Consider the following 13508-nt stretch of genomic DNA (forward strand, 5'->3'; position numbering starts at 1 on the left):
ATAAGCGATTCTTGGAACTGATAAGGTTCGTCAGCTCACCACCCTTGAATGATTAATCCCATATATAAAAAATGATTGTCGTAAAGGGTATGTAAAGGTTCACAAAGGCTCGTTATATCCCATGGTTTTACGTGGTTCTGTTGGGCTTGGACGTGAGCGAAGAGAGGTCCAAGCCTGTTATTGTTGGATGCCTCCTACCTTGCTTGCATAATTGTGTACATAGTGCATTCATTCCTATAGTGGTATCATTAGCTACGATAAACTTTGGGTTATTGAGGATCTTTAGTTCACAACTTGGCAATTTTAGAAGTGACCATCTGCAAGAGCACCTCATTAATTCTAGTCGATGTAGATTGGGACTTTTATAGTCTTGTGATAAATGTATCGATGTAGCACCAAAGTATATTTAGTTTAAGTTCATTTCCTTGCATTCTTATTGCCTCTCCTTGGTTTAGTGAGCAACTTGAGCCCTTTTAGCCTTCTTAATGATTCACTAATGAATACATGGTGCTCACTAGACTACATTCTTGTTTTAGCGAAAGCACTATAGCATTTAGACCCCACATCACTGATATAGTCTCTTTCATTTGTGAAACACTCTTGGTCTGCTTCTGAGCTAGAGTCTCATGCAATCAAGAGGGTCAACACCATGCGTGGCCCTTAGTATAGTGCATGAGATCTCATGCACCAATGTGAGATGACTTCATCTCATGCACCAACGTGAGACGAAGTCTCGTATTTGTAGGTTGGGTTAGAGTAGGACTGAGCAATGATTCTGCCTAATCATGAATGTATAAGCACCTCATCCAGCACTCACTAGAATCTCTTGCTAAGGTTCTTTTTATAGGTTTGTTTTAAATTTTTAATGGGCTTTTATTGATTTCATGGTTTTTTTATGGTTATGTATTTTTCAAGATTTTTGAACAGGAAAACAATAAACAGATAGATAAAAGAACAGTAATGGGCAAGGTGAATATGAATTTTGTATTTTTTTATTTTTCTACTTTTGGGGAGTCGAGTTGTTGGATTCACAATCCAAATCTAGAATTCTTAAGTCAATGATCTAAATCTCAAATCAACAATCCAGATCATAGAGGATCTAAAAACTAGGGATCCCAGCCTTGCTACAGTCCAAAAATCTAATGATCCAAAAAGTGAGACAATCCGGATCGTGAATGATTTAAGTGTTAGGGAGGTGATCCGAAGTGGTTTTTCTTTATGTTTGTTGGGTTTTTTTAGTGTTATAGTGATGCTTAGCAACACTCTAATGCCATGATTTTACACTCAATTCTACTCAAAATAATAATTACAAAGATTAATGTCTAGATTAAGCCAAACTTGGTAAATAATTACAAACAATGCTAGAGTACACTAAGTTCTTAATTAATTCACGGCTCATGGTAATTTAAGGCTCATGGTAATACTAAGTTTCTAAATAATCTAATGCTAATGATCATGATAATGAGAATTATTCTAAGGCTAATGCTCATGGTAATGATGAAAACAACCAAGTGGAGATATAAATCTAACACTAATGCTCATGGTAATGAAGGAAAACAACTAAGTGGAGAGATAGCCTACCTCAATTCCACTCGGGAGGGCTTTCTGTTCATTCCATCACTCCCCTGAGACAAAGAATAAATCAAATTAATAATAAAAAATATAAAAATGTTAACAAAAAAATATTATGGTTAGAAAGAAACCTATTCTAATCACATAAATCCACTCTCAAGCACATAAATCACACACATTAACACTCAAATCCACTCAAGACCCTACTTTAGAAAGAAAACCTATTCTAATCACATAAATCCACTCTCAATCACATAAATCACACACATTAACACTCAAATCCACTCACGACCCTACTTTAGAACACAATTCCCTAACACTCAAATCCACTCAAGACCCTACTTTAGAAAATTCCCTGACACTAAATTAAGGATTTGCATCCAAGGTCATGATTTAGTGACAAACATAGAAATTTCTTGAGAAACAGATGATTTTATTTCCTTCCCTGATCCAAGATTAAATCTTCACCCACAATGGTACCATTTGTTCATGTCAAAGCACTTTCTTTCCATCGTGTAAGGAATCATTGGACAATGGCCAAAAACACTTATCTTGGATCATGGATGTCCTTATAGGAGAGGTAAAAGAGGCCAAGAAGAGTGTCAACCACCTTATTTGAACGCTTCTTCTACTCTCAATCCTTTAAGGTAACCTTTCCAATGGTAATGGTTAAGCTACAAAGCTTGAACTAAGACGAGTGTCAATCCCTCTTGTTTGAACCCTTCTTCTACTCTCAATCCTCTAAGGTAACCCTTCCTGGCAATGGTTAAGGTAGAAAGCTTGAACCACCTGAGTCTCCACTCCACTCTAGCTTAATCACTTCCTCACTCAAGCTATCAAGCATACGTACTAAACACACCACATATACTCACACAAGCATCTATACCACAAGTAAGCAAGAGGCCAAGAGAAGTGTCAATCCCTCTTGTTTGAACCCTTCCTCTACTCTAAAACCTCTAGGGTAATCCTTCCAGTGGCAATGGTTAAGATAACCCTTCCAATGGCACTGTGGCTCAGGTAGAAAGCTTGAACTACTCTCCACTCCACTCTAAGTCAATCATTCCCTCACTCAAGCTATTAAGCATGCATACTCAACACACCACACATAAGCATGCATACCACTTTTGTGTTAATCCTCAATCAAATAACATAATTAAGGTACGAAATTTAAGTACTTACTAGCCTATTATGTTATTGTACGGGTAAGCTTTCTTATTGTGGAACTATTCAAGATACTTCTTTTGTGGTAGATAAGGTTGATTTATTTGGAGCTATTCAAGATATCTTTGAGGTTGGATTTAGAACCATTAACTTGATTATCTTTGATGTCAAATGGTTGAAGTGGTATGTAAAGGAACGCAAACAACTATCAAGAAGCATACAAGTGGGTTTTTTGCAATTGACTCCATAAAAGTTTTGAATAGTCACCTTTGCACTATCTCAACACTATGAATAGGTGAGATTTTAAACTAATTATATCCTCAATCAAATAACATAATTAAGGTATGAATTTTAAGTACTTACTAGCCTATCTTGTTGTTTTTGCTAGGTTGTGTTTCATCACGTTCCAAGGGATTCAAAATAGTGATGTAATATACAAGTTGCTCCACAATCAAAATGTATCTTTAAGATTGAGACATTGATGAGGTACAAGTAGATACTAATCCATCATCAAACAGATCAAAATGTGTAAGATATTGAAGAAAACAACACACAGCAGCATGAGGAGACTTACACTAGTAATGAAGAGCATAAGGAGACTTTCATTCTAATAAATGAATAAAATGAGCACCCATTATAATTGGCAATGATGATGATAGTAGTGATAGTGAAATATAGTTTTTGATTAATCTACCAGATTTAGAAATGGATCGAGAAAACAACCTAAAGTTTTTACAAGATGGGATTGATTAAAAGTGTATCTCACCACACCATAAAATGTTTTGATTTGAATATTAGAATGGATCTAGCACTTGTGTTTTTTCATACATTTCATGTCATTCTCCTTGTGCTTCTTTAATTTTATTATAACAAAGGTCGAACCTAAAACTAGGTGATCTAGTAAGATGGTCACTTTACAAAACATTCTCTTTATTGTGGAATGCTCTCTGAAAAATTCTAGAATTTTTCCTAGTTGCTTTGTTAATTGCAATGCTATTTCGTTGCTCAACAATAGTGAAATATAAACACAAGCTTGGGTTCCTCATCAAGTTTTATTTGGTTGCATCATTTTTGGTCAAATTAGTCTTATTTGGTGTTTTTTTCTTTTCCCACGCACTTCTCTAAGGTTTTTCTTTGTAGTCGAGTGTTAGAAGTTTGTTTCCATATCCTTAGGCCCATATCCATCTTCCAAGTAGACTAGATCCATGTCTGTATGGATTAAACCTGGCTACCATTCCCCAATGTGTTGTAGTATTTAAGCCATGAAAACTCTACCTATTTTTAGAGGATGACAATTAGAGAAGAGAAATCAATTAGATGTCATTGAGATTAATCACAGATTTGCTACCATGTAATTTAAACCTAAACTTTTGCTACTACTAGCATAGATAAGAGATTGTTGGCAATGAGGTTGTTGTCAACTCACCACCCTTGAATGATTAATCCCATATATAAAAAATGACTAAGGTCCTAAAGGGTATGTTATGTACACATTCAGGTTCATAAGGGCTCATTATCCCCCACGTTTTTACGTGGCTCTCTTGGGATTTGAGGTGGGCAAAGAGCGGGCCATTCTTGTTGTTGTTGGCCGCGTGCTGCCTTACTTGCACAACCGTGTACACAGTGCACTCAATCCTACAGTGGTATCAGAGCTGAGGGAGGGCTCCTTGGGCATTTGGGTTGGCGGACCTTTACCCTGCTATCATGTTGCAACTATGCATTGGTTCTTGCTAGATGGAAGCCATGGTTGGGCGGGCTAAGAGCTAGCTGCCAATGGTTGAGAGAAGAACCATGTCCGGCTGGACTAGAGAGGGCTGTTGGCTGCTTGTGGTGGTTTTGTTGTCAACAAGCGTCGAGAGCTGACGTTAAGCTTAATTGCACAGATAAGAGATTGATTTGGCAATAAGTTATCATCAGCTCACGACCATTGAATGATTTATCCCATATACAAAAAATGACTAAGTTACTAAAGGGCATGTACACACTAAGGTTCACAAAGGCTTATCAACCCTTACACTTTTACTTGGTTCTCTTGGGATTTAAGGTGGGCAGGCTTAGGCCTATTGTTGTTTGTCGCCTACTACCTTGCGTGCGCAATCGTGTACACAGTGCATTCAATCCTACAAAGGAGACTCATAGATTGCACCTTGATGTTGAATTCTGTTCAATCGATCATATCTGTACAAAGGTGACTCATAGATTGCACCTTGATGTTGAATTCTGTTCAATCGATCATATCTGTACTTGGCCCTTGTTTTATCTTTTTTTTTGAATTGGTTGGAATTACCTATGACCTTAAGACTCTAGAGTAACCACCTTAACCACTTGCTGTCTCAAATACTTTGCAGAGGCATAATTTAAGAACTACACCATGAATGGTTCTAACGTATGACCTTAAGACTTCTAACGTATGACCTTAAGACTCTAGAGTAACCACCTCAACCACTCCACCAACTTGCTGTCTCAAATAGTTTGCATAGGCATAATTTAAGAACTACAGTTTGGAAATTCACTCTTACGAGCCTATAAACTCAATATGCTGAGCTGCCAAAACTTTTTCCCCCTAGAGAACAAATGCAGCAATGTTACACAAGCTTAGGGATACAATATAGCAACTATAACAAGTGAGGTCCTCGTCTAATCCAGGACTAATCTCAGGACTATTAATCTACTTTACAAATCAATTGTGATGAAAGCCGCATGATTGTTTGGCATGAACGCGGGCCTGCCAAACCGGCATGGCATTTTCTTGATAATCTGTACAACTGCAAGATGGCAGGGAGGTTAGCTGCAATTTTATATGAGGTGGATGAAAAGAATTGCACCAGCTCACTGACTGCAGTAGAGAGAGGACTTGTAACGAGGGGGCGGGGGCGCCTTATAGTTTGACAAAAAAACAGCTTCATCTGCCACAACAATGATCATGCATTGTCCCATGATCGCCCAGGTGACTGGCCGTTGATACCAAAAGTTCGGAGATTATCTCTGGGGCTGCTATATAGCTCCATTCCAACAGGATACATGCTTGAAAGGTCTCTCTGAGAGAGAGATTTCTCCATGGCGGCTGCAGCAGCTGCTGAATCTTGGGCTCCGACCAAGGCATTCACCCCTCTAACCCCTAGGAAGTCCCGGGTCACTCCGTCCTCGCTCTTTGGTACGCTGCCGAAGCCCATCATTGCAAACTTTTGCTGCTGCTGCTGACCACTTAGATTGGGGTCTCTTCTAGAAGGGGGTGGGGGGTTCAGATTCATGTTATCACTCGCAGGCAGATTGAACGAACCCCCCATGTTTCGGGACTCACTAAATAAACGGCTTATTGAAGAGGGTATGCTGCTCATACTATTGCCCCCATAATATCCCGAAGACGGCGTCATAGAAGATAGAAGCTCTTGAATGCTAGCTGCCGTTGCATTATCCACAGTGGTGTTCCTTAAATATTCGCTATTGTTACCACCACCTCCAGTTGGGCTGTCCTTGATTCCAAACACAAAAGAAGGCCGTCTTTGCTGCTGCTGCATGAATGAATCGTGATTTTGAGCTAGACATGACACCATGCCTAGGCCTGGCCCCATTCCCCCCCCTCTATCTTGGCTACCGGAGCTCGTCCATGAGCTTGTGTCCGAGCCAGCCATATGCATGTTTACAAAACCTTTAAGAAGACAGTTGTTGCTCGCAGTGGCACCCATTTGAGCAGCTTTTTGCAGCAGCGCAGTGGCTGACATTTGAGCAGAGGAAGAGGATTGGGCCTGGTTGAAGAGAGACGTCAACGAAGGCATAGCTGCCAACCCACCGCTGTTATTGTTACTGTTGGAGAACCCAGTTGGGTTGGCATTACCGCCCAGTCCACCTGGTGTTGCGTGATGGGGGTGGTTTTCAGCTACTCTCCTATCGGGCCAGCTTGACAAGGCCCCGAATTCAGAAAGCTCAGATATGCCGCCTATGTCGGCCATTAAACCGGCTTGCCCGGCATTGGTAGCGCCAGCTACGCCTGACAAGAGCAGGTTGCTGTAATGGCTGCCGGATCCTGGCATGCCGCCCAAGGAACTCATGCCGGAGAGAGGCTTCGGGCCATCAAAATCATCAAGCGACCCGAACATGCTCGCCATAGACGTGCCACCTTGCACATTACCAAAAGGGTCTATTCGATTCATAGCGAGATGATCATTACCGATCAATTGATCGTTGCCTGAAGCTGGGCCTGTGCCCAGCCACAAAGAAAGCCTTGGCCTTGAAGATGGTGCAGTAGATCCGGATAATAAACTGCTCTCTATAGAGGAAGAGCTAGCCAGCAGACCACTCGTGGAAGTTGAAGAAAGAGGGTCCATAACAGGCCCTCCTAATCGGGATAGACTAGCTCTTCCAGGAGATGCAGGAGCTCCCAGCATACTCACAGGCCCTCCAGCAGCTTGTATTGCAAGCGCGTTATTGCCGGATAAGTGACCGCCAACGTTCACCCTCGCACTTTCTTCAGCCAGGGCATCACAGAAGGCTCTGTGCGTGATGAAACTATCTCTCCTGCAAGCATTACGAAGGAAAACATTAATGAACTTGTTAGTGAGAATCAATCACTCTTGCTCGTTTTCAAGATGACAATACGTCTATTCAAGGTGTGGGAGAGACCATACAGGGCGGGAGGGCCATGAATATGCATGCAAATACCACGTCGAAGCAGAAGGCAAAAGGGTAAAAGGTGGGGAAGCTGTGCAAGAAAGGTCAAAAGGGATCAGAGGAGATGAACAGTGATCGAGAAGAAGGCTGTGCTAAATTATTGAAAAGCAGAAGCCAGTGGCTCTAACCTAGAAGAAGCAAGATCTGCCTGCGGGACAGGGTAAGAGTGCCAGGCCAACGGCAGCTAGGATTTAGCGACAACGGGCCAAGGGTGTGTACGTGTAAAATGTGTGCGACGCAGCTTTGATGAAGCCAGAGAACGTGATTATATATAAGCAGAGAGACGTGAGAGTTATCGTTTCGGGTGGAGTGGAGCTGGACCTGGAGAAGAGCGTGCCGCAGTCGCAGCGGTATTCGCGAGTGCCGCAGGTCTTGGAATGGGCCTTCCAATCGGACTGCACTGCGTAGCGCTTGGAGCACTTATCGCATTTCCACTTCTTCTCGCCGTGCTTGCGGCAGAAGTGCTTCTTAATGCCTGTGAGATCCCCCAACGCCCGCGCCGGGTCGTGGTGCACACACGTCGACTCCGGGCATATGTACACCCGCTTCCGTATCTCTTTGCTTGTCCTCTGCTTTAACTTCCACGGCAGGTTGTGCCCCCTTCGATGGAGTTGCAGATTCTGATCCCTCTGAAACCCCTTGTTACAAATCTCGCACACAAACCTGTTCGTAGCCATCAGCGTCTTCGGAGACAAGGCTATCACCTCCGCATCAGGATCTGCACAACGTCAAAATCATGCATTTGCATCAAATCTAATCACACGATAATAATAGTTCACACAGTGCTGAGATTTTAGTTTGCGTGGATGCGTTTGGATAACCTGGCGTTCCAGGAAGATTTCTCTTCCTTTTAACCGCCACCGTCAGCCCATGGCTATTAAGCCCGCCCGTCGCAGCCGTTGAGCCTTGTGGATGCTGCTGCACCGTGCTGCCTGCACCACCCGTTGTGGTACCCCTCTCCCCAGATGATCCACTAGCCTCCCCAGATGCGGACGTTATGTTGGACATGTTTGTCACAGCTGATTGCTCGCCGGCCCCTTCAATTGCTTCCGACGTAGCAGATCCTACACAATGATCCGCACACACTAGCGGCCTTTCAAGTGGGAAAGGAGGTGGAGGGGCGAAGAAGCCATGGCTACAATGATCTAAGTGCTCCGCTTCGCCTTGGTTGAGCAGAGAAGCGATGTCCAACATTCGGAGCGGCGTAGGGACAGTGGTAGTGGTATTGCAGCGGCCAAGGCCTCCATGCATTCTTCTAAGGTAAGGGGGTATATAGGCATGGAGAGAGAGAAAGGAGAGAGAAGAGTAAATAAACAGAGACGATTCTGAGCGAAAGTTCTGGGGGGAATTACTAGTGTTACCAAAGTACTACCAAGACGCAAAACTGCAGGTCAGCATGGCCGAATCCATGGCGTGCAAGGGTAGCGGATAGACAGAAGGAGGAGGAAGAGGGAGTTTCAAGCTGAGCCGACTGTCTGTAGTGGGCTATGGCGGGGACCAGAGGTGGAGAATACGACGACAAAAACACGCAGGAGGGAGAACAGACAAACCTTTTGAAGAGGTAGGACGAGAGAGCCGTGAACAAGGTTGAAGGCAACACGGCGGCATGCTTTCGTGGCAGCGACCTGTAGGGCAGGCCCGGGACACGACCCTGCGCTCCACGCCCTCGTGCTGCTGTACCGGAATGTTATCGCAAGGGAATGAGAATTTCACGACCGCAGTAACATATGATGTCATCATTTAATAAACCTTCCGCGCTCGGTTTTTACTATTGCATGGTTATGATAACGCCCAGCACTGGGCAGTACTGCCTTTCACACTACCAGCCTACCAGGTACCAGCCCGCCCGCCACTCGTAGCCATGCCTGCGCCGGCCCTAGTCGCTTTCCCGTCCAACTGGCACACATTCCAGTCCCGCCGGGGCCCAGTGTTCACTAGAAAAGAGCCTCACCCTCATACTATTAAATGCTCCTGCTCCCCACCCCTGCTCCAATTCTATTCCCTGCCACCTCACCCATAATCCCTGGCCAATAGGACCCTTGCAAGCCGCCAGCTCATCTGTCCTGCAGACTGACATGGCCCCTATTTACATCATATTTGTCTCCAGCGGTACCTACGGCTACGTGGGCTCCGCATAAGTGGCCGGTGACGTGGCCTGCACGACGCCTTTTTGGTGACAATATAAATCCGTGCTGTTTGAATTATAGTAGTGCAGCAGTGCCCACACGGTGGCCTTTTTATGCCCTACCCGGTGGCCTTTTTATGCCCTGGCGCGGTGCCATTCTAGAGCATCTACCTAGTGTCAAAAACCGACCTTTAGTGTAATTTTCAAGGTTGAATTTTTAAAAAAAAGGGTTAATCTATTTCTCATGGGGTTTTATTTCCCGGGGTTGTTTCTTTAATTTCTTGAAAATAAGGATGAAGAATTGTAAAAAAGGACTAGAAAATATATGTCCCTGCCAAAAAAGACTAGAAAAAATATATTCTTGAAAATAAATTAGAAAATAGGGACTCCGTTGAGCGTTCATACTGGGGCCGCGGGTAGGCGAGACTCGAGAGGGAAGGTGGGCACTAGAACTTGGGTGACGGGTCACTTAGCAAGTTAGCAGTGAGTTAGAACTTAACACTAGACTTATCTGGTTGCTCAAGCCTCAGTGGCACTGGTGGCCAATCAAAACTATGTGTACAGATTCCCAGCCTATCCCAATCTGAGGCCCGTTCGTAATAAGCTCGACCTGCAATACAGTGCACTCAAGCCTCAGCGGACTCTCGACTCTCGAGTCTCTTGCATGCAGTGTGCATTGTGCAGCGCCTGAGAGTCCTGATGAGTGGAGGCGAGTGGAGGACTCCTGAGTCCTGACTTCGTGGCCGTGCTACTCCTGTCTACACACAAGAGCTACAGTACGAGTCTGGACTCTGCAATTCTTACGCTTGGAGAAACCCTGGGGCCGGAATCCTGATTCTGCATCCCGCCCTTCAGTTCGTCGAACAGTCCTTGTTTCTCTCTTCCCGCTCTCGGAGAAGCCCTAACTTCTGCACAAAGGACCAGACCGTCTTGCAAGCAGCACCTGTGACCTTTGATCTATAGTATATACCATCTGTGAGTTGTATTTCTGATTCGATGTTTGATCTTTATGCATCTGTGAGGTGTGTTTCTGATTTGATGCTGCATGCATGTTTCTCTTGCACGATGCTGCATGCATGTTTGTGTTTTGTTATAATTGCTCTCTTTTGCAGCTTGCCTGAGCTCTCGAGATTATAGACGATTTTACTGGTGGGCACTGGTTGTTTTCTCTCTATTGTTCTTGTGTTTTTTATTCTACATGCAAAAGTGACGAGGCTACATAGGTGACCACTGACAGGTATGTTTCTTTACGCATCTGTAAGGTGATTTGATGTTTGAAACTTTGATCTATTGTATATACCATCTGTGAGGTGTATTTCTTGTTTGATGTTTGATATTTATGCATCTGTGAGGTGTGTTTCTGATTTGATGATGCATGCATGTTTCTCTTCCACGATGCTATAAGAGAAACATGCATGTTTCTCTGTCACAAGGGGTCAATGCATCTGCCATGCTCCTCTGTCTTTTGAAGGGTTTGAACTTTGGGGGGTGGGGGTGCGTGGGTGGTGGATTCTCTCTCGTTCGTTCCTGGCTGGTGGCAGGGATTCGTGATGTTATGTAGTATGAGGCTTGAGCGCTCTCTTGTACAGCATTGACAGTCCATGTTATAAACTAGCATGTTATATATTTGTTTTTCGTTAAGACATCATGTTTTTCTTCAAAATACCTCTCTTGCAAGATTACTAATTAATACTTTCAATGTTCATCTTAGCATGTAACATAATAACATTGTAAATCTTATGTGGAAATTGTTTATTTGTCAATGCAGGCACCAAATGTCTTTCATTCAGTCGACACTGTTTGGCACGCGCAGATTAACAAGAAAGAAAAGTTCATCAGGTTCCCGAAAAAGAAAGCAGGAAAGTTCAAAACATGTTAAAACGGTAATCAATGATGAAATTGCTGAATTAGTAAATGATGAATTTCAAGAAATAGATAAGGGATGTTCAGGAAAAGAGGGCATGCGTAGAAAATAAGCACGGCGTGATTGGAATGAAGCGTGGGTCCGGATTTATGATTGGGCATATTTTGATAAGGAAGTTGGTCGTATTTTTTGTAAATTTTGCACAAGGAAGATAAAAATTCCAAGAGTGATTTCGGTAAAACGGGTTCAAAAAATATTCAAATAAAAGCCCTTTCGGACCATGCTAGATCTGACACTCAATTTGCTTACTCCTCTAGCACAAACAAGCTGAATATTACATATGCATTGAGCAAGGCCAAAGATAAAGCTGATCTTGCTACATCTAATCTCTTTGCTGCCGAGGATCTTGCATTCAGTAAGTATACTTTAGTTTTAGAGTTGCTCTCTCTTTATGCCCCTCACTTCCATTAGATATGTATCATAATGACAAATCTTGCATTGCATTTGTTCACCACTACATTAGTGAGTCTATTATGAGAGATCATCTTAAAAGACTAAGAACATTAGGAAATTTTTAGACCCAAAAAGGGCCTCCTAAGGATTCCTAATTTTAACGGATTAGAGCTTAAAAAGCTAGGCTTAAGGGAGACAAAGGCTATGATGACCCCTATTTTTTGCCTTGCCACATCAGCCATACCCCCTAGTTTCACTTTTTAAAGGGAATATTCTCATACTCTCTCTCTTACTTTTTGACTTTTCTCATACTTTCTCTCTTACTTTTTGAATTTTTTATCTTCACTCTCTACAAATTGAATCTTTCTTGTCAGTTTGAAATCTCCTTTCTCATTAACTCCCAGCATATCTCCCTTCCACATCAGCCAAACATTCTCGTATTTAGGTGGGCCCCAAAAAGTGAAAATTTTTATTATTTTTTATTTTTTTACATTTTGAGGTGGAAAACCCAATCTCAATTGCAAGCATCACAATAAATCAAGAAATCAAGTTTTATCAGAGGAACACTGAGTTGCTGATAAGAAGAGCCCCTTTCGCTCGCACAGTGAAGGAGACGGCACATGATAGACACTCCATGTTAAAATTTGATAAGAAGAGCCCCTTTCGCTTCGCTCAAAATTTACACTGTTCTGGCACTTCTCCCCCAGCCACTCATCAAGTTTTATCAGAGGAACACTAAGTAGTTGATAAGAAGAGCCCCTTTCACTCAGCGAATTTGACCTTTGCAACGGCGATGTAGGCTCAAAATTTACACTGTTCTAGCACTTCTCCCCTAGCCACTCAGGATCATTTCTGATGCATTTCTAATGAAGTTGAGCACACTAATTGTGAGAAATAGTAGTTTACAAGATAAAAACACCTTTAATCATGTATGAAAATACAGTGTTTATCATCCAATGCATCAAAATTGCTCCTGGAGGATTGGGGAAGCTATGCAAGAACAGTGCGAATTTAGGCTCTGCAGCGACGATGCAGGCTCAAAATTCGCACTGTTCTGGCATTGCTCCCCTAGCCACTCAAGATCATTTCTGATGCATTTATAATGAAGTTGAGTACACTAATTGTGAAAAACAATAGTTTATAAGATAAAAATAGCTTTAATCATGTGTAAAATTACATTATTTGTCATCCAATGCATCAGAATTGCTCCTGGAGGACTGGGAAAGCTATGCCAGAACAGTGCAAATTTAGGCTCTGCAGCGATGCTGCAGGCTCAAAATTCGCATTGTTCTGGCACTGGTCTCCCAACCACTCAGGATCATTTTTGATGCATTTATTATGAAGTTGAGTACATTAATTATAAAAAACAGTAATTTACAAGATAAAAATACCTTTAATCATGTGTAAAAATACATTATTTGTCATCCAATGCATCAGAATTGCTCCTGGAGGGCTGAGGAAGCTATGCCAGAACAGTGCGAATTTGGACTCTACAGCAGCGGTGCAGGCTCAAAATTCGCACTGTTCTGGCACTGCTCCCCCAACCACTCAGATCATTTCTGAATGAGTACATTGATTATGAAAAGCAGTAATTTACAAGATAAAAATACCTTTAATCATGTGTAAAAATACATTATTTGTCATCCAGTGCATCAAAATTGCTCC

General features: G+C 42.6%; 1 protein-coding gene across 1 annotated transcript; it reads right to left on the reverse strand.

The window, feature by feature from the left end:
• Positions 1-5273: 5273 nt before the first annotated feature.
• LOC147627566 (uncharacterized) lies at positions 5274-8964 on the reverse strand. Its single transcript, XM_086814479.1, has 3 exons — positions 8223-8964; positions 7723-8119; positions 5274-7248 (listed from the first exon to the last, which is right to left on the reverse strand). Exons 1-3 carry the CDS (start codon positions 8650-8652, stop codon positions 5655-5657), a joined length of 2421 nt encoding a protein of 806 aa, XP_086670605.1. The 5' UTR covers positions 8653-8964; the 3' UTR covers positions 5274-5654.
• Between the last annotated feature and the right edge of the window lie 4544 nt (positions 8965-13508).

This window comes from Cibotium barometz, chromosome 20 (genome assembly GCF_041138505.1).
Source record: "Cibotium barometz isolate CiBa-2024 chromosome 20, ASM4113850v1, whole genome shotgun sequence".
Taxonomy (NCBI): domain Eukaryota; kingdom Viridiplantae; phylum Streptophyta; class Polypodiopsida; order Cyatheales; family Cibotiaceae; genus Cibotium; species Cibotium barometz.